Below are 22,011 nucleotides of genomic sequence, written 5' to 3' on the forward strand. Positions count from 1 at the left end.
TGGATCTAAAGCCGATGTTTCCTCCAGAAACCTGCCAAGCTGTTCAGCAACTGCTCTCTCAGTTACCTTACCCAGATACAGAAGATTAGAAACTGGGCGGTAATTGGATAGATCCATGCCCCGGAAGCTGTCCCGGTAAAGGTAAAGGGACCCCTGACCATTAGGTCCAGTCGTAGCCAACTCTGGGGTTGCGGCGCTCATCTCGCTTTACTGGCCAAGGGAGCCAGCATACAGCTTCCGGGTCATGTGGCCAGCATGACTAAGCCGCTTCTGGCAAACCAGAGCAGCGCACAGAAATGCCGTTTACCTTCCCGCCTTCTACTTGCGCTTTGACATGCTTTCGAATTGCTAGGTTGGCAGGAGCAGGGACCAAGCAACGGGAGCTCATCCCATCGTGGGGATTCGAACTGCCAATCTTCTGATCGGGAAGTCCTAGGCTCTGTGGTTTAACCCACAGCGACCTTTACCTAAAGGATCTAATGAAGTTTTATTTACGAGCGGACACACCACTGCTTCCTTCAGCTCCCCTGGGAATGTAGATTGCATGACAAGCAGCAATGGTGTATGAGAGCCAGTGTGGTTTCGTGCTTATGGTGTTGGATTAAGACCTGGGAGACCATGGTTCAAATCATGGTTCAGCCAGGAAACTCACTTTGAACTAGTCACACTCTCTCAGCACTAACCTATCTCACAGGTCTGTTGTGAAGAGAGAGTGTGTTTTTTTTGGGGGGGGGCGGGGACACACAAGAAGGAATGGAATGGATACAGATGTAGTGAGGACTTAAAAAACAACAGTACAAATGATCAGAGTATTAAAAGCTAAGGTAGTCCCTGTCTTAATTTGACATGATATTTTAAGGGGGGGATGGGGGGAGGAGCAAAGAAAGCATAGCAAAATGCTCCAGTGAATAAAAAAAAAAATTCTGTCATTATAATTTATTGTCCATCTTTTCACCCCATAGGCCCCAGTGAGGGCGAGTACAACATCAAAACACACAGAACACTGAAATAGTAGCACGATGTGAAATCGCAGCATCCCCCCATCCTAAATATTGTACAGCCCCCTCTAACTAACCCCCTTATTTATAGCATGTGTTTTAATTCTATTAAAATGTAGCTGTTATACATACAGAGAATTTAAATTCTGTTATTGTTTAATTGTTTCCGTCCCTAATGTTTTTAGCTGTTCCTGTTTTAACTGTAAGTCGCCTCGAGTCCCTTTCAGGGAGAAAAGAGGGGTACGTATAAATGAATGAAAACAATGAACGAAGGTAGCAAGAACTCGGGAGGACGAAACAGTTTCCCCGCCTTCGGGGCGTGGCGTCCCGCCCCTTCTCCTTTGAGTGACTGCACTTGCAAAGCAATTCAACGCCCTTGCTGCAGCTGCTGCCGCCACTGCCCCCTGCTGGCTACGCAGGTGGCGCGCACCTTCCCTTCCTAGGACGACAGTATTTATACCAGCCGCTCCAGGGCGCTCCCCTCTATCCCGCATGCGCAGTGTCTGGCTTGGGAAGCGAGAGGGAGAGTGAAGGAGCGTCTTGGTGTGGCGGTGGCGGCGGCGGCGGCGGCCCTGCTGGAAGGAGCTCGCGCAGGGCGGCGGACCCGGAGAGACCCAGGCAGCGGCGGCGGAAGCTTCGCCTCACAGGTTGGTCCCCTTAGGCTGGGTAAAGCCCGTACCAGGCCGCCCCCCCTCCTCTCAGTAGTCCTGCCCGCCCTCGCAGCGCCGGGCCCTGCCGTGAGGGGGCTGCCCGAGGTGGGGCTGGTGAAGTTGGGGGGGTGGGATAAGAGGCACACAATGGGTGCAGAGTCCGGCCTCGGCAAAAGAAGGGGCGGACCTGGTCTAGTTTGCGGCGACGGCGGCGGCAGCAGCCCACCCCGCCCCGCTTTATCTCAGTCTTACGCCGAGCCCAACTAGCTCAGTGTTGTCTACACTGGCTGGCAGTAGCTCTGCGGGGGTTTCGGAGACGCCGCTGGGGGTTGAACCCGGGACCTTCTGCACGCGCGCGGTGAGGGTGCTCTGCCACTAAGCGAACGGCCCCTAAAGCCCCGCCGTGTCGTTTTCCTCTGCGTTGTCCCGCACGCCCCATATTTCGCTTTGGCATCCCTTTACGTTCTCTCTCCGCCCCCCCCGCCTCCCCACACTCCTCCCTTCAGCCTAAATTCAGGATACTTCTGTCCCCAACCCCACCCCAGGCTTTTTTTTTTTTGCATTGCCTTCTTTACAGCTTGCACGTGACCGCCTATTTTATCTCCCCTCTCCATATTTTGCATTGGGTTCCCGTCCTCTTACCTAGACTACGCCCTCTCCCCTTTCAGCCGAAAATCCAGGTGTTCCTATCCCACCTCGTGATTGTCGGCTTCCCCACCCCGCCCCCAATTTTGCAAAGATAGCAGCCACCTGGCCTTGCCTCCTTTTTTTTTTTATAAAGCCACGCACGTCTTATTCCTTACCCTTTCAGTGTCTGGTCAGACTATTCACACCATTGACATTGCATCCTACCACCCCACCCCCCAGTCTACAGCCCCTTTAGCTTAAAGGCAGGCTATTTTCCCCTCACTTTGTCAATTCTTGCCACTGTTGCACTGACACACATACAACCTTAATTCCTTACATTTGCATTTGCTTACCCCATCCTTTCAACTTCTGATCAGGTTACACCTTGACCTATATGCATTTATCTCAGAAGTAATTTAGCTCTTATATGTCCTTCCTCTGTCACAAGTTAGGTGTCCCTCCTCCATATTTTGCATTGACATCCCCTCCTTTCCCTCTCAGGCCCTACAACCAACACCATACCTTGTGGTCCTCTTGTTGTTGAACTCCAGTTCCCATCAACCCCTAGCCAACTGTACTGGTGGTGAGTGATGATGAGAGTTGTAGTCCAAGAACACCTGGAGGGCCATAGGTTCCTCATCCCTGCTGTGTGAAGAATCTGCTTCAGGCCATCACATTCTAGTCCCAGCATCCTGTTCTCAGTGTCCTCCCTCAGTTTAATTCTCAGGTCAGAGCATTCCTTCCCTCCCTTATGTGTTTATAGTTTTCATCTATATTTCAACTAACTTATTCTACTCTTTGTGCCTCTACCCCCACTTTAGTCTAAAGTCAGAATATTTATTTTCTCTTTGCCAGTTAGGATTGTCCCCTGCTGTGTTGTTCTATGACATATTTCCCTCCTCTTCTTGTTGCAGAAAAGGAATTTTCCTCCAACCTTCAAACTTGTAAGGCTCTGAAGAAAAAGTGTGGGGTAGAAGAGTCCTCCAAATTGGAGGGTGGTGGTAGTGATGGGGGCTGCTGGAGAGAGGGAGAGAATGTGTTCTTAATTTCTAGGTAATAAAGCTCGAAGCACTTCCCCCCAAAAGAGAAAATTCTGTCTGAGATACAGTCATACCTTGGTTTGAATGTGCTTCAGGTTGAGCGCTTTCAGGTTGCACTCCGCTGCAACCCGGAAGTAACGGAGTGTGTTACTTCCGGGTTTCAGCGCTCGTGCATGTGCAGATGCTCAAAATGACGTCATGCATATGCGTGGAAGCGGCAAAACGCCGCGCGCACAGACTCGCCAATCCGCTGTCGCGTTTTAAGTTCTATTCAGGTTGTGAATGGGACTCCAGAATGGATCCTGTTCGCATCCCGAGGTACCACTGTACTAGAGTTTCTTCCCATCTGAGATGACAGTAGTTTGGCATAGATGGGGTCATGGTCTGGCTCAGAATCAGGCAGGTTCACAAAATCAATCTCTGGTAGGTTCAGAGTGGACAGAAGGAAGCACTGCTTCACACTGTGTGTAATTAATGTAAGGAATTCAGGGCCACAGCATGTGGTGGGTGATTGGCAACCTCTGGCTTAGATAGCTCTATTTCTAAAATCATGGAAGATAAATCTGTGGATGAGGCAGGTGCTGTAGTTCAGTGGCAAACACTATGTTTGAATGCAGGGCATCCCAGTTCAATCTCCAGCAGATCATATTGGGCACGGGGGGAGAAATGGGACATGCTGGCTGAGATGTTCAAGAGCTGCTGCCAGTCAGAGCAGGTAATATTATGCTTGATGGGCCAATGACCAGACTCTGTTTTAAGGTAGCTTCAAATGATCAAAGCCATTATAACCCCCTGTAGCCTCCATGTTCAAAGGCAGTGGGTCCATAAATACTAGATGGATGTGTCTTAGGTGGCTACAAGTTGGAAGCAGTGTTAGACACTCAGACATATAAGCTAATTATCCCATCCCAATAGTGAAATTATTCCATCCTGTTTGCAGGCAGTAAAATGAGGCGGTACCAGTTTGCCAAAAATTATGAGGCGTGGGGAGGAGGGGGGAGAAATTATCCCAGTTTATTGTGGGCATGAGCTCGTTTGAAGCATCATGGCTTCTTTTTTGATTTGCAAATTCATTTTATTCTGTTTATATCCCAACCTTCCACCTGAGGGAGTCCAGCTCTGCTGGCAGACTAGCCATCATTTTGCAACCCCCACGTTACCCTGGGTGTAGCATTGCTTTAGGGTATTGATGGTGGTGAGTAGCAAAGTCTGTTTGAAGAAGGAGCTCTATTTTGGGTGTCAAAATGGTTCTTTTTGTGGGAGAAAGCAAACAGGAAAATTATCAGATAAAACATATTCTATGTTCCACAGTTCCACAAAAGTGTTACGGAGGTTTGTTTTGCATATTTCTGGTATGCTAAGCAGGGAACAAAATTATTGCTCTCCAAGAAGAAAGGGGCAAACCTCACGTGTGTGCTTATCAGACAAAGGAGGCAGTGGGGTTTTAAAGTGGCAACTAGTTTGGTCATATGAAATGATTTTGAGAATTCTCCCATGACATACAAACATTGTTAGACATGGGAGATGATGTCAAAAGGTAACTTGATAAGCTGCCATCTAGCATTGTTTATACTGACTGGCAGCAGCTCTCCCAAGAATTCAGGGCGGGTTCTCTCCCAGACCTACCTGAAGATGCTAGGGATTGAACCAGAGACCCTCTGCATGCAAAGCAGATGTTCTGCCACTGAGCCACAGCCCCTCTGGAGAGTGCCAGGTTGGCAAATTCTACTTATGTAGGATTTCCTGAACTGTCTCTCCTCCTAGCACTGAACTTCAACTTTGCTTCAGCAAGGTGGTTGCTTTATATGCCTTCAGACACAGCCCCAGGGACTTTAGGAGAAAGGTGAAACCTGGGTTTGAGTGATCTTAAATGGGAATATAGCTGTCATTCTACTTACAAGATTCATATTAAGATTTGTATTTTTTTGTTCATTACTCTGTTTAGTAATATGTCAAGTTGTGTAGTAGAGATGATGCAGAGAAGGGTAACGTGGATGATCTTCTGCCTTATTTGGAGGAGCTGGTGCAGGCCACAAAGGAGGTCTTAAATTTATACTAACCATTACTGTGTTCTGGGTGGTGAGAATTTACTACATATTGCAAAGTTACTGCACCATCTGTCCCAGAGGCTGATTAGCCATCCTTTATCTGCTCTCACATAAAATTTGAGAGAGAACAAATTTATGATTATGCTACTATCCTCTAGTTACATACCTTGTCCTCTTTGAATACAATGGAAGTGATACTATTCACTGTGGATTTATGATTTTCATCCTGTAAAAATCGTATTAGATATATTTGTAGCAATGTGGCCTTTTCTGTCTGTTGATGGTTGAAGACAGGTTGTAACTAGCCACTTACTTGCTTGGTCTCATATAGTAACAACTCATGCAGGTTACAAGGTATGGAATATTTGTTCTGCTGCCTGGAACACTGCTTCATATGTGGTGGGATTGCTGCATAGTTCAGAGCTTCTGGACCCATATGTTTTCATTTAAATCAAAGCATTGAGCTTCACCTGGATTGAATCCATGGTGCCTGTGCAGCACAAAACAATATTTTCTGCTGAAACATTCCAAGGGATGCTGCTCTTGCTGCCCACAAAGGCATTCTCAATACTCGGATGTTCATTGCTAGAACAGAAGGATATAAAATGAAATAAACAAATTACTTTACTTTCCCTCAGAAACTTGTTTCATATTTTCCTCCTTTGCTTTTACATGCAGTTGAGCCAGGAACAGCTGAACAAACTTTACCTGAGACCTTTTCATTGCAGCAGCATAAACAGTTGTCCGTTTAAAACTTAGGTGTGTGTGTGGGGGAAACAGAACATAACTTCACAACTAACCAGTATATTGAACATTCCCACCTTCAAACTAGCTTTACAAATATATCCTCAGTTATTAACCTAAAAATACAACACTAAACATGTTTACTTAGAACCAAGTCCCACTTGAGTTCAGTGGGATTCACCTCTAGGTAAGGGTACAGAATTGCAGCCTTAAAAATTTACATGGCCTGCCAGACAGAACTATGAAAGCCATGTGTGACTAAAAGGGGAAAGGGAGCCTATTTTTGATGCTATCTCCATTATCACCTCAATATCACCAGACCCAGTCTGGAGCTCCTATCCTTGGAGCATGGTACCAACTCTCCCATCATGCATAAACCTCGTGGGTTTATGCTTCTTGCCGCAGCCACATTGTTAGTGGCCTCCCAAGGGAAGTTGCTAGTGAAAGTATGGGACATTGCACTGTCAGAACATCTAAGTGGAGAGTCCTTAACTGTTCATTAAAAAGATATTCTTTATTTGACATGGTTTTTCTCCTATGTTAATCAAACAGCCCACTAAACCCCCTGTTTTATGGATAAACATGTGGAGAGACTTTATTGTGAACTGAATTGACTCACCCCCTTTTAAAAATGTGCATTGCATTCTCAATTGCTTTCAGGTTTTCCTCCTCAGTGTACAGTGGTACCTTGGTACTCAAATGGCTTGGCTCCTGAACAAATTGGCTCCCGAACGCTGCAAACCTGGAAGTGAATGTTCTGGTTTGTGAACGTTTTTCGGAAGCCGAACGTCTGACGTGGCTTCCGCTGCTTCTACTTGAGTGCAGGAAGCTCCTGCAGCCAATTGGAATCCACGCCTTGGTTTTCGAGCGGTTTCAGGGGTCGAACAGACTCCTGGAACGGATTAAGTTCGAGAACCAAGGTACCACTATCTTTTTTAAAAAAAATTCTGTATGCATTTGTATTGTTTACACTTAATACTTTTACTGTATTCTCTCTCTCTCTCTGTCCAGGATGAGCTTAAATTATTCAGTTGAATTCAGCGGACTTTAATTTGACTGTATTACACCCTATTATCGCATCCTGTTTTTAAGTGGTTTTTCTGCTTTCATTCTTACTCTAACCATATGGAAATGTACAGAATCCTGAGCTCGAAACTGCAGGCCTGGAAAAATATTTTCAGGTTCCTTTGCATGGTGTCAGAAGAAAATATTTAGACATCTTTGCTGGAATATGGATATCTGTTTTCTTGAGTTCTGCTAGCAAAGAATCTAGATGCCCAGGTTTTTCTTGGCCCTGCATAGTGGACACTAGCATCTTTCTGTGATTATGCTGTCTATTGATGGTATGTTTTTGTTGCTGTTTTATGGGTTATTGTTTGGCAGTTGAAGTTGTATACAATTAAGTTCTACTCACAGTAGATGCATTGAAATTAATATACCTACATTAGTTTATCAGTATATTAATTTCAGTGGGTCTTCTCTAAGTAGATCCAACATCAGAATCGTAGAGTTGGAATGGACCATGAGGGTAATCTAATTCAGCTTTCTGCAGGGCAGGAATCTTTGCCCATTGTGGGGCTAGAACCCACAGCCCTGAGATTTAGAGTCTCATGCTGTACCAACTGAGTGATTATTATTAGTATACTGGATGCAACCTGGTTTTTGTGTGTGTGTTCCATGCTTTGCTTTACAACTTGGTAAGTCACTTGGAGATACTTTATATGTCAATATACTACTAATACCAGAACATAAGAAGAATCTGCTGGAGCAGGCCAGTGGCCTATCCAGTGCAGCATCCTGTTTTCACAGTGGCTCAACAGATTCCTGTGGGAAACCTGCAAGTTGCACTTCAGTGCAGCATCCTTCTGCTCACCCAGTAACTGGTATTCAGAGTCATGATAGTGGAGGTAGAACATAGCCATCATGGCTAATCCTCTTTTAAAGGATTAATCATACTATCCCTGCTCAGGATTCTGACTGCATTAGCCAGACATCCTCTGCACTTTAGTACTGGACAATTACAAGTGGCTCTGTATAGAAATAGTAAACCTTGCCAATGGGCAGATTGCCAACAGGGCTAATGGAGGGGGAAATGGGGTTCATAGGAGCCAGCATCAAAGTTCAAGGTGAACTATTCAGATTGGGTGCCTGTGAGATTCTGTCCAGCCCTGACAACCACCCTGCAAAAGCAAACCCACTGACCTTCATCAATCTGGGTGTTTATAAATGTCAGTTCATCCATGTATCTTACCCTTGCAAATAAGTCTGCACAACTTAATAGTCAGCCTGCTACCATATACCTGTATTAGTCATTGGTACATGTTTACAGTATAAAAGCACCAACTCCATTCCTGTTTGCCAGTGTTTTCCTTACCTTGTTTTTCTCATGGCAGTTCCTTGATGCTGCAGGTAGCCAGGTGGCCACCTGATTTTTAAGCCTAATGTATTTAACAGGCTAGTATTTTGGTAGTGCTTGTTTAATAAGGAAGCTGTCTTTTACTCAGAAAGGTGACTGCTTTGGCTAGGACCCAATCCCAAATTAATCTTTTAAAAAAACATGTTTAAAGTGTTTTTAGTTACTATGGATATTAAGCTTATCCAACAAAGTTCTAATGAACCTAAATCAGTCCTGTCCATTGACTTCAGTGGATCAGTTCTGAGTAGAACTAACATGGAATAGCACCGTAGGAAGTAGAGGCTATTTTTCATTTCAGCTGTAACACAGGAGTAGGTGATTGTTTCAGGTTCGTCTTAAATATATTTTGATATAGACAGATTAGTATTGACACTGCTTTGCCTTGGTCTGCTTTGTATTTGATGTGACCATTTCTGCATTGGTAAGTAAATCTTATACAGTATTGACTGCTATGGCCATGTTAACACAAAGCAGAAGGCTTTCCAGGAGTTGAGGGAACATAGCTTTTGGAGGGTTTTCTTAAGGGGAAAGGGGTGGGAGGAAGAGTAATAATTATAACAGCCTGCTGGATCAGGCCAGTGACCTGTCTAATCCAGCATCCTGTTCTCAAGTGGCAATGAGTTGCAAGCAGGACCCAATTATAAGAGCACTCTCCCTTCCTGTGGTTTCTAGAAAATGGGATTCAGAAGCATTTCTGTCTAAGCCTTTATCTGTCACAGTTCTGAAAATTCACTCCCTCTATGGAGGGACCAATAAATTAGAACCCCAGAATGGGGTGATAGAATCAAGTTTGATTGGGTGGGCATTACCAAGGGCAGAGCAGAGTTAGCCTCTCCTCTATAGGGTGCCTTATTGGACCCTTTAGTTTATCATATGTAAGGGAGTAGCTGCCATTCATTCCCTCAGTGAAGCACTGAGCTTTGAAGACACTTGCGCCTTCCCCCCCCCATCCCCTCAGGATAGGAGGTTTAGCCCTCACTACCAGCTTTTTCTTCCAAGTCCTGCAGTATATCCCTTTAATCCTCATCCCTGACTGTAGCCAAGTTTTAAATGCATTTGCCCATATCCTCCCTACCTATATTCTCCCACCCCACTCCTTCTTTCCCCATTGTCCCCTTATAAGATGGGCAGGGACTGTATTTTTTTGCCTATGAAAGTTTGTAAGGTACCATATATGTAGGTGACACTGAATATAAGTAATAAGCACCCTCTCTTTCCACATGCCCACCTGTCACAATAATGGCTGGATTTTTTTTTGCTGAAATTTTTATATCAATTAGCACAGGCTTTTAAAAGCAGCTCCTCTTGAACTGCAGGATCAACCAAGTCCTGTGTGGGCTGCTCCATTGTATGTCCAGCATGCCTCATACTACTAGGCTCTAGAGGCTGAGAAAGCCTGGCAGGCTTGAATTATCTCATTTAGCTCTCTTTTTTAGTGATATTTGATCTGTAAATGCAGAAAAGCCCTTTCCCTCCTCTTTTGATGTCATTTTGTACCAAGCTGTCAAAAGTGGATAAATTTTGAGTGCTTTGAGGTGTCACCAGTGCTGTATTGTTCTGTTTTCAACATTTGCCAAGCTCCACATTTCTTTGGTTTTGTCATATTGCAAGGAGGGCATCTCCTGATTTTTTTTTTTTTTAAATCCTTTGTCCGCTGGTGTTTGGGGCCAGTTTGAGTTTGGTGAGATACTTGCAGTTCCAATACTCATGTGACCTTTCTGATGTGGTGAGGAAGGCTCATGTCTTTGACTATTTTAAATCCAGAATCTGTACTTGCGTGTTTAAGGTGATAACTGGAGTGGAATATCAGAACTGGTACTTGGGAGCTTATCGGAATCCATGTGCCTAAATACCAGTGGCTGCTGACGTTCTATAGTTTCTTATGTCTGCATAGAATTTAAACTGTTGATTATAGTGAATCCAAAATAGTTCTGCTGGTTCATATCTTCTTGCATGAGCAGCTGTGATGCCCCTGCAAAACCAGCATTACAATGTGCAGTAAAATGTATAAATAAATGCTTGAAGTTATTCATAGCTGCTTCAGTGGTTTTCTACTGGAAGTGGGACATAAATCTTAATAAATCTGTGCCAAGAGTTCAGTCCCAGTGGAATGTTAGCTTAGCTGTTGCAGAGTGACTTTCTTAAAGTGACCCCACATGTGGAAAACACATCAGAATGGCAGGTTCAAATTATTATTTTTTTTTACCAGGATGATACTGCGAATGAGATCCTAGGTTCCTAATAGATGACAGCTCTAGGGCTTATCCCCAAGAGAAATACAATCTGTAATAATTTTTTGGTAACTTACTGTGAATCTGTGCCAAAGGTAGCCAAAGTGATACCTTCTAGATATTGTTGGACTACAACTCTTATCATCCTGGTCCATTGGCCAGTGCTTGTTTTGAGGCTGTACACACCGGTACGCCATACCACCACCTATTTTTTCCTTGCCTGCTGCTGCCGCTTTTTTCATGGCAGCAGGCACAACCTCCTGGAAGTGCTTTGGCGCAGTCCTTTAATGATTGCCCATAGCATCTTCCAAGCAGGTGCTTGCCGATCGTAAAAAGGTTGCGGCAGACCCCAAGGTTTGACGTGACCCTTTTACAATTGTCAAGCGCCTTCCTGGAAGATGCTTTGGTGATCATAAAAGGGCCACACCGGGAGGCTGTGCCTGCTGCTGCGGAAAATGGTGGCCACAACAGGCAAGGGTGCAATTGGGAGAGGTGGGGGTGGGTGCGAGCAGGCAAACAGCAGTGGTATGGGATAGAAATAAAGCACTGCCATTGGATATGCTTGGTCTGCAACAAGATCTATAGGGCAGGGGTCAGCAAACTTTTTCAGCAGGGGGCCGATCCACTGTCCCTCACACCTTGTGGGGGGGCAGACTATATTTTGGAGGAAAAAAATGAACGAATTCCTATGCCCCAGAAATAACCCAGAGATGCATTTTAAATAAAAGGGGACATTCTACTCGTGTAAGAACACACTGATTCCGGACCATCTGCAGGCCTGATTTAGAAGGCGATTGGGCCGGATGTGCCCCCCGGGCCTTAGTTTGCCTTAGTTGGCAGGGGTGGACAACTCCCAAGAGACTGCAGTCTACTCAGAGTTAAAAACTGGCAGTGATCTAACCCCTTTTTGGGGGGGTTCAGGTCAAAGTTGTTTAGCTTTTTTTAGGAAGGAGGAAGACCCATTTTAGGGGGGTCTGGGTCAAAGTTGAGTTTTTTCAGTGCGGAGGTAAAAGGTTGAGCTTTTTTAAGGAGAGCCGCAGTTGTTCAGCTTCTTGGGGGGAGCCAATGATTCACCAGTGATCTACCACAGACGTCCAGTGATCTACTGGTAGATCACGATCTACCTGTTGGACATGCCTGCTATAGGGCATCATATTGGCCATCCTTTTTATGCCTTTGGGATCATTTTAGAAAGTCATCTGTAGTGCTTAACATATTGTTAGAATGTAGTCTCTGATTCTTACGTTTGGGACATGCATCAGGCACCTTATCTTAAGTACAGATTTATTTGCACAGTGTAGTGGTTTTCAAACTGTTCTTCAGGAACATGGTGCGATTCTTTGAGCTTATTGAAGAGGAACCTCCCTGGAGGTTGAAGGCTTTGAATGTATTGTCCTAGTGCGTCACATAATTGTGCTTGAAATGTTAGTCTCCCATACTCTAGTCAAGAAGACTTCAGTGAGGCAATTCTGAAGAAAACTAGTTGAGAATCACAAGTGGTAGAAATCCATTACACTGTCAGTTGCGAAGAGCAAAAGCTCTTTATGGATGCGGCCTAATGTATTTACGGCCTTCTGGATTGTGTGCATTAAAAAAACTAATCTTGGGTTGTCTTTTTGGTGCTGAGGTCGTCTGACAGTGCTATAGTGCAAGGTGGTGGTTGTTTTCGGCTTTTGAATGCAAAATATGAACAATGCAAAAGCAAATTATTACAGATTTTCATGCAAAATTCCCAAATAGATATTTCCCCCTTTTTAGTTGAACTCCTTAACTGATACTGTGGTTGTACTATGTTCTTTTTTTTAAAAGAATCTGCCAACACATTTCATGCCACTCTCTGTTTAAAAACAAGTGTATAGTCAACTATTTTTCTAGCATAACACAAGTGCAGCATGTAAAACCATTTGTAATGTTTGTTTTGGAAACCTGATGACAGAAGGAACTGCCATGGACTGCCATATCTGGACTGTAGCGATTATTCTTACTTAGTGAGAGGATTTTCCAGAGCAGACTGTTCTCTCAATATCTACTTAGGCAACAGTGAAAGTGAGACCAAAGCACACAGTCATCTTGACAGTATTTTTTTTTTTTTTTAATTCCCCTTGGGCTTCCCATTTCACTGAATTCAAGTATCACTTTTATTCACGCAGCCAACTTTTAAACACTTCCAAAGCAACACAGGATTGGTGTCTTGTGGTTCTGGACTCTAATGGGCAGACGTACAGGTGAACATGGGAGATGGGGATTTTTTTTTAAAAGCTGGGGAGTGGGAGAACGCTTAGCTTATGGAGCCAGGGCTCAGTTTTTTTGTCTTTCAAAAGCTGAGGCCCCAACAGAAGTGGTCTTACAGTGAGGCAAGGCAGATGGTGAGTTTTGAGCACTTTGAAGGGTTCTGGAGTGAAAGACTCCAACCTCATCTGGGGTAGAAAAATAAATCCTTGCTCCCATAAGTTTCAGCGGGGCTTGAACAGGAAGACAGTATCCTTTGAAATGAGTAGTGGCACAGTAGAGCTTTAGCACAGTTCCCACACCATTTCAGTGGAGAACCTGCTGTGGTCTTCCCAGTATATTATCCTGTATATTAATTGGTGGAGTGGGGCTAGGCAGATTTTGGATTTTCAGCTTCAAGCAGCCAGACATTTTGAGCTAGCTGGGGCCCCCAGGATCACACATGTTTGTACCCACTGTTAGTCCTACTCTCTACCTACCCATTGAAAAAAAATGGACATTTGACTATCTTAGACAGATTAATTTTAGAGGGTCATCTCTTAGTACAACTTAGTTGGATAGAAAATCTGATGCGGTAAAACATGTGGTAAAAATGTGGTAAAACATTTGACCTCCTGGTCAGCTTTAAATGTTTTATGTGGCTGGTTGATTTGTTGGACATTTTTTGGGGGTGGGGTGGGTCTTGGTTGAGACAGTGGAGAGTGCACAGTGTCTTACTTTTCTTAAAGGCTAATGCTTCCATGAGGATAATGTAATTACCTGAAAGCCAGCAAGCCATGGCAGCATTGAGCCCATTTTTCTTCTTTCTGCTCTCCCTTGAAGAAAACGCTGAACTGCCTAATTCATGTACAATTATTTTTGAGGTGTGTTCAGTTTTGCAGCTGGGTTCCCTGATGCAATTATACTTGCAGAAACTGCTGCTTCATTCCATATCTTTCACACCCAACTTGATACTTGGGCTGCTTCAGAATTACATTTTTATTCTCTTCACTTTTTAATTTCTGGAGAAGCCAGGTATTGAATCATTATGTTGCTGTTGCTGCCTAGATTTGATAAACTGAACCTGACAGGTTCCCTAGCTTCTTAGTTAAAGGGGTGAGAGGGTGCTTGAGGTTGGCATATCCCAGCTAATTCTGCCAAATCATGCTAGCCACTGTGTGGCTCCAGGTTCATTCAATCAGTGTACCATGGATTGACTGAACACAGTGTAACACTTCCTTGTTCATGGATCTCATTCTGTTTCTCCTTCACAGCAAGTCACCCAACGTCTTGCTGCCCTCTTTCAAAGATGGTGAAGCTGGACATTCACACGTTGGCCCATCACCTCAAGCAGGAACGGCTCTATGTGAACTCCGAAAAGCAGCTGATTCAGAGATTGAATGCTGAGGTGCTGAAGACTGCTGAAAAGCTGTATCGCACGGCATGGATTTCGAAGCAGCAGAGGATTAACTTGGACCGGCTAATCATAACAAGGTAACTGCTGGTACATACAGAAATAGAAATGCTAATATCTGAAATTGGACAGTGCTTTGTGCACTGAAACACTGCAGAAATCACACATTGCAAATGTAAGCTTTCAAGTTGCACAAAACTTTTGAGCAAGCCTAAAGAAAACATAGCTTTGAGCTGAGTCAAAGGGATGTAATTGGGCGTGTATTTTATAGCCTTCTTGCAACCACTGAGAAGACTTACCTGTGTCTTGAGTTGGTGGCCGTCTCTTCATAGATGGGACTTTGAGATCTTAATATTTAGGAGATTCTCTCTAAGTGTGTGTGTGTGTGTGTGTGTGTGGGTGGGTGGGTGGGTGGATATACTCAGCAAAATTAGGATGTTTCTCTTTCCATTGATTTTTTTGTGACTTTGAGAAGTTAAGATTTTGGGTGATCTAAATGGTTTCTATATATATTTATATTTTCCTAGCGCGGAAGCTTCACCGGCTGAATGCTGCCAGCATGCCAAGGTCTTGGAGGATACACTGTTTGTGGATGGGTACAAGCAGTTGGGCTTTCAGGAGACAGCCTATGGAGAATTCCTTAACAGGCTGCGCGAAAACCCTCGCCTTATTGCATCGTGCCTGGTTGCTGGAGAGAAGCTCAACCAGGAGAACACACAGAGCGTCATTCACACCGTCTTCACCTCCATCTATGGCAACTGCATTATGCCAGAAGACGAAAGCTACCTCCTCCAAGTCTTGCGCTACTTGATTGAATTTGAACTCAAGGAAAGTGATAATCCCAGACGGCTCCTAAGGAGAGGCACCTGCGCATTCAGCATTCTGTTCAAACTCTTTTCTGAGGGGCTCTTTTCAGCCAAGCTCTTCCTCACTGCCACTTTGCACGAGCCCATTATGCAGCTGTTGGTTGAAGATGAAGACCACCTGGAAACCGACCCCAGCAAATTAATTGACCGCTTCTCACCCACCCAGCAGGAGAAGCTCTTTGGGGAAAAGGGCACAGAAAAGTTCAGGCAGAAAGTTCAGGAGATGGTAGAATCCAACGAGGCCAAGCTGGTGGCCCTGGTGAATAAGTTCATTGGCTACCTCAAGCAGAACACCTACTGCTTCCCACACAGCTTACGGTGGATTGTATCCCAGATGTACAAAACGCTCTCGTGTGTGGACAGGCTTGATGTCGGAGAAGTGAGAGCCATGTGCACGGACCTTCTCTTGACTTGCTTCATTTGTCCTGCCGTGGTCAACCCAGAGCAGTATGGGATTATTTCTGATGCCCCAATCAATGAAGTGGCAAGGTTCAACCTAATGCAGGTATAAGCAGGTCTTCAAAAATATATATTCTCTCCCTCTCATAGTGTTGCTGTATTAGTCTGTAGTACCAAGAAGAAAATAGAGAAAGGTGTTGTGTCTAAGAAACAAAGTGTACTTTAAGGTTTTTTTTGGGGGGGCAGGTTAGGCATTCTTGATCCTCTTTAGCTCAGAAAGCAGACTTGTGGATGAATGTTGTCAAGAGGAATAGTGCAGTAAAAATGCCAGGGTAATTCAGAAACTTTGGCCCCCCCCCAAAACCCCTGTACCAACCTGGTGCTTTTGCAGGTTTTTTGGACTATACCTTCCCTCAGCCCAGTTGTGCTGATATAAATTGTAATTTAGAACACCTGTAGGGCACAGGGTTGGGGAAAGCTGCCCTGCATACCTTTTTAATCCATCTTTTTCCATTCTTGGTGCTGTGTCCCCCTTTTCTGCCTGCTAGTGGTGAGACCAGTTGTTTGCAGGCAGCCTCTTCAGCCTTCCTGTTAGCTGGTGGTTCATAGTTTTCTCTGGCCAAATGTTATTTTGTGAGCTGTTAGCTGTTCTGGACTTTGTCTAGAGGAAAAGCTATGTCAGATGACTAGGAGCCAGAGAAGCAAATGCTACACAAACTTGAGGAAATAACTTTATTTTGCAGTGTAATTCCTTATTTAACAATCACATTCACATACAACATAAATACAACAATATAATACAGAAATAAAACATAAGGCCAAAATCTTGCAATATTTCCAATAAAGTAAAAAGTTTCTTGTGCAGTACTTTACTGTACAAGCAGATGGGTTTCTAACTTTTCATACGAATGGCAAGGCTGGAGGGGAACTCCCACTGCTTAAAGCCACGCCAGAAGTGTGAAGAATGGCTGTCCTCATTTGCTGCAAGAATGAATGCTTACAAACCCTTACCCTAGGCCAGGGGTCAGCAAACTTTTTCAGCAGGGGCCGGTCCACTGTCCCTCAGACCTTGTAGGGGGCCGGACTATATTTTAGAAAAAAAATACGAACGAATTCCTATGCCCCCACAGATAACCCAGAGATGCATTTTAAATAAAAAGACACATTCTACTCGTGTAAAAACCCGCTGATTCCCAGACCTTCCGCAGGCTGGATTTAGAAGGTGATTGGGCTGGATCCGGCCCTCGGTCTTAGTTTGCCTCCGCATGCCCTAGGCTGTTTTCAGATTCCTACAGTTAGGTTGTTATTCATCAACCCTATATAGACTAGGACAAAAGTAAAATAAAATTTCTAGCTGCCATTATAATTTTTTTTAGGGGCCCAGGTACTTGAAGTGGCCTTTCCAGCCCTGCTTATATTGCAGATATCTCAACTGTCATAGTGTGCATCTTTCTTCTTTGCTTAAAAGAACTGGGACAGCATCCAAGTTGCTTTATTTTATTTACAGTTGTGCTACCAGAGTATTTTTCATTTGTTGAGATAAGGTGATGTTGACTGTTATTTCTCCCAGTGCTACCTACCCCTGAGCAATTGAGCTCAAATAACCACTTTATTGTAAAAAGTTTGAATTTTTAAGAGGGATGTGGTTTTACAGTGTCCATTACAAGGAAAGTGTGTGTATACAGTAGAAGTGATAGGTCTGTGTTTAAAAGACAATATACTTTACAAGGAGGATACTTTTAAATACACAACTGAGGACTGAAAAGCATTTGTTGTTTTGATGTTATTGTAAGCTAGGAGAGAACAACTTCATCGTACCCTTTGGGCAAAATCAAGAGATCCACCAATAGCCCTGCTACTTGGACTACCCTTTGCTACCTTCAGCGAAATTTACATTTTCTGGGTTGTTCCTTGCCTTCCAAGGACAGTTAGTGTGCCAGTCTAATTTGTGCCATGCTGACCAGCTATAAAATGCTGGTGTTCATACAGCACCATCAATGTAGACAACACTTTGTGGAGAGTTCCTTGGACAGCATAGATCTCTGCTCCCAAGGAACAAGGTGGAAATGAGAGACAGAGCGGAGCTGTGAAGGGGAAAGTTACAAGTGCCTAAAGCTTTGTTACAGTTCTGAATGATCTTAAGAGGGAGAGGTGGTGTATGTTATACGTTTAGAGTGGTAGTTCTAGGCATGTGAAGACTGGGCACAATTGAAAGACACATAGACATTTCTCCTTTAGCTGGCAACTAGGTTAGTGATCTATTTGCTTATTTGTTTTGTGACCCTGGCCCTATTTGAGATAGTTTCTGGAGGTAAGAACTTTTTTGTTTTGTTATACCTAGCACACAACACCTTGTGCTGTTTAAGAAACTTCATGGATATTCAGGGTAGTCCTAGTTCTACAGAGCACACATCACACAACATACAAGCGTGTGTTACTTTTGCATTACCCATCCTGCTTTTGTGGGGGAGGGAATTAGCATGGGTGTTGCAGTGTAGAATGCATGAAGGCGTAAGATCAGATTTTGGTGGTCAGGTGTTGTCTAGTATTCAGAGAAGAGCAGGAATGGAAGAAGGAGGGACTTGTGTACAGAGCGATGCCAACCTGCTGTAGCTGGCCCACTAGTTTCTAAGCATTCACTAGATAAACAGTCTGATCCCTGCAGCTGTCAGAGGCCTGTCCTTTATTTTTGGTATAGCTGGATGCCCACTGGTATAACTGTGTGTGTGTGTTTTCTTCTCTCCCCACCAAGAATTTCTTGCTTCTTTACTCATGAAAAGGGCTGCAGTTGAAAAATGAATTGTGGTACAATCTTTACACCTGCTTCAATTACAGCCTTCTGCTTTGTACTGTAGAATTCAATGCCTCCTGTAGGCACACAAATGGACACTTTTTGATATTGACCTGTTATCTTCCTGCTCCTGCAAGGTCCTTGTCATACTAGGTTTCCTGTCTGTGAATGCCCTCTGCAGGAGAAGCTGACACCCTGCAGTTCAGCAAGTTCAGCAAGACACAAAAGACAAACTGGGATTTTGTGTGTTTATATGTTTATGGGTTCAGTGCAGGTTGATGGATAGATGCTTGGTTGGTTTTGATGGATTTTTGGTTCATCCCAACTCTAGATGATAAAAGCTGAGATTTTCATGGATGCCATATTTATTGCCAGATGATTATTCCATGTTTATGTGAAAACCATCTTTTGGCACCTGTTAAGTATGGATGGAAATAGAATGAGCAAGTTTAATTCAGGCTGGGAACTGTGGCTTAGCAGATAAATTAGTTTGCAAACATTCCAGGTTCCCACAACTGTTCTTGCCACTGAGGACTCAGCTGTACAGCTGCAAATAAAACATTTTAAGTGGAATATACAGTGTGACACCAGATGGTGATGGTGAGCTTTATGGGAAATTCAATGTATTTTTAAAAACGCTTTTTAAAAAAGCATTTTCAGAACAGTTTTTATATGTGTGTAGGTTCCACCTGAGATGAAGCAAAGCTACAAAGCTACAAAGTTTTTGTAAGGGAAATTGAAGTTCTGTATAGGCATTTTGCTGTGGAACTTTTCCATGTAATTGTTTTTAATTTTTGGAAAGAAAATTGTTGTTGTAATGTCTCAGACTTTGTGCAAGCTGAGTATGAATAGTTATTTTTCATCCAGTTTCAACTTAGAGGGTGGAGGCGGCTTTCTTTCTTTGTGGTAGTATTGCAATCCTGTCTTTAACTTGTTTCTCATTGTTAGGTTGGGAGACTTTTGCAGCAGCTGGCCATGACCAGTTCTGAAGAAGGAGACCCCCGCACAAAGAGTTACCTGGGTAAATTCGACAAAGTAAGAGCCAAAGCTATTGAACTTGTATCTCTGTGCATGCCAGTGTTTTTCTCATTCTGTATAATTTTTGAAAAGGCACCTGCAAATAGACTTTTGTTATGACTGTGAAGAGATTCAAGTGAGCAAATTGCAACCTTAAGAGGAAGTAGCAAATGGCACTTCCCCTTAATAGAATCTGTAGTGTGCAAAAGCCGCTATTAAATGTAAATGAGTTTCAAGGAACCTGTATGAAGAAGTGTGCTTTGGCATATATTGGTGGCTTTTTTTCTTAACTATTAAAAATGTAGACCTGCTTCTATTCTTGCTGCATGTTTAAAATAATAATATAACAATTTTCAATTTCTTACCTGCCTTTCACCATAAGTGAAGAAGCAGTGTAGTGTAGGGATCAAGAGTGTTGGACTAGGACCTGGGAAACCTGGGTTTAAATTCCCACAGAGCCATGTAGCTGATTGGGTGTGATCTTGGGCCAGTCACTACCTCTCAGCCCAACCTACATCTCTGGCTTGCTTTGGGGATTAAATGTGGAGATGTAGAACTATGTATGCCACCTTAAGTTCCTTGGAGAAAAAGGTGGGATATAAATGAAATAAATATAACAATAAAATAAAATAAACAAAGGTCCCAGTGTGGGTTACAGCAATTTAAAATACAATACTAAAATCAGTTTAAAACAAATACAAACAAAAGGTCCTAAATTCTTTCTGTATCTGTGTGTGTATCTCTATATCGTCTACCCACTTTGTAGGGATGTACAGGTCTCTTGTTGAAGTGCTTGTATTGAAACAGCTCACTTGTCCGTCCCCCCCCTCCAATTTTTTCCTTGCAGGGTTGTGTGGCTGCCTTCTTGGACGTTGTCATTGGCGGACGGGCAGTAGAGACTCCACCCATGTCCTCGGTGAACCTTTTGGAAGGGCTGAGTAGAACTGTGGTTTACATGACCCATAGCCAGCTCACTGGCCTGGTAAATATCCAACTCCTTTTGGGCTGCAGGAGGAGACAAGTCAAAGTGTCTGTGCTGGGGGTCTGCTTTGCTGCCTTCTTTTAACATCGCACACTTTTTTTAGGTCAGCTTTATGCGGAACGTCATGTCAGGCGACCAGCTGAAGGAGGACCGCATGGCTCTGGAAAACCTGCTGTTAAACTTGCCCCAGAACAAGCCAGGGAAAAGCAGCAGCCTGGAGATGACCCCATACAACACCCCACAGCTTTCCCCTGCCACCACACCAGCAAACAAGAAAAACCGGCTGCCTATAGGTGAGGAAGGTCAAGGGTCAGGCTTTTGCATGATATCTTTTCCCAGCTCTGTTTTCGGATGCTTTCCTCTGCCTCTTTTGCTTTAGGACAGTGGAGTCCCCTTGACTAGTGTCAGTCACTTGGGTTTTAAGGTACAGTGGTACCTCGGGTTACAAACTTAATTTGTTCCGGAGGTCTGTTCTTAACCTGAAACTGTTCTTAACTTGAGGCGCACTTTCACTAATGGGGCCTCCCGCTGCTGCTGCGCCGCGATTTCTGTTCTCATCCTGGGGCAAGTTCTCAATCCAGGGTACTACTTCCGGGTTAGTGGAGTTTGTAACCCAAAATGTTTGTAAACTGAAGCGTTTGTAACATGAGGTACCACTGTATACACCAACCTTTTCTAACCCAGAGCCCTCCTGATGTGTTGAACTATAACACCCTTCTTCCCTGACCAATAGGATTTATTTCTTAAAGTTTTTTTAAAAATTCATTTATCCAATCCTTTCTTAGTGTATCCAATCAAAATAGCTTTATTGTACTTGCCATTGGCCATGACAAATCTGAATCAGAAATAAATACAAGCAAAAGGGATGCTGCGCCACAAATAAATCTCTATTTAATTGATCTCTATTTAGATCTCTTCATTTCATATGTAAAATACCCATTTTCAAATCTAGTAGGGATACAGACTGGGGTAAAGATCCACTTAAAATACTTGTTGAAAAAGGGAGGCCTTCAATAAATGCCAACAAGACAAACAGGGTGATACCTTTCTTTAGTGTAGGAGAATTGCACTGTCGGGGGCTGATGGGAATTGTAGTCTAAAACATCTGGGGGAAAGCAGGTTGTGGAAGGCTTGTATATGTACCTGTTTCGTTCCAAAGCCTAAGCAGCAAATGCACATTATCCCAACTCTCTATTCCTGTTGATTTGCTTACTTAAAAATGCCTCTCTTCAGTTCATTGATGGCACAGCCTGTCATAGTAACTGACTCATTTTTAAATAGGAAATTAAGCATTTTTTTGTGGTGGGCTGCTATTCTTCCTGCTATATGTTCAGGGCTGTGTACATTGTGCAGTTGACAGGAGGGTAGGGGTAAAGTTCAGAAATGCTTACTTGCACAACTTTTACATGATTTATTCCATTGCTGTAAGTTGTTTGAGTTACTTTTGTACAAAAAGCAACTTATAACTTTAAATAACAATAGTCAAGGAGAAGGGCAAATAACTAAAAGGGGAACTGGACTCAGCTTGTTATGTCTGCTAGACATTTAGCATCTCTTCTGGCTTCTGAGATCTCTACAGA

General features: G+C 43.7%; 1 protein-coding gene across 25 annotated transcripts in view; it reads left to right on the top strand.

Moving 5' to 3' along the window:
• Nucleotides 1-1,355: 1,355 nt before the first annotated feature.
• GAPVD1 (GTPase activating protein and VPS9 domains 1) overlaps nt 1,356-22,011 on the top strand; it is a 50,497-nt gene continuing 29,841 nt past the window's right edge. For 10 of the 25 annotated variants that reach the window (XR_014543987.1, XR_014543988.1, XR_014543989.1 and 7 more), the window contains exons 1-6: nt 1,490-1,645; nt 14,237-14,456; nt 14,904-15,747; nt 19,381-19,467; nt 20,297-20,431; nt 20,535-20,724. Coding sequence is in view for 18 of the 25 variants with exons in the window: in XM_083596925.1 (XP_083453051.1) it covers nt 14,272-14,456; nt 14,904-15,747; nt 19,381-19,467; nt 20,297-20,431; nt 20,535-20,724 (1,441 nt within the window). In the remaining 7 variants the exon portion in view is untranslated. Of the gene's footprint in view, nt 1,646-6,782; nt 7,028-12,904; nt 12,980-14,236; nt 14,457-14,903; nt 15,748-19,380; nt 19,468-20,296; nt 20,432-20,534; nt 20,725-22,011 lie in introns of those variants that run through there. The other 15 variants (XR_014543992.1, XM_083596921.1, XM_083596923.1 and 12 more) reach the window with 10 other exon arrangements.

The sequence above is a fragment of the Podarcis filfolensis genome, assembly GCF_964270895.1.
Source record: "Podarcis filfolensis genome assembly, chromosome: Z".
NCBI classification, from domain to species: Eukaryota; Metazoa; Chordata; class Lepidosauria; order Squamata; family Lacertidae; genus Podarcis; species Podarcis filfolensis.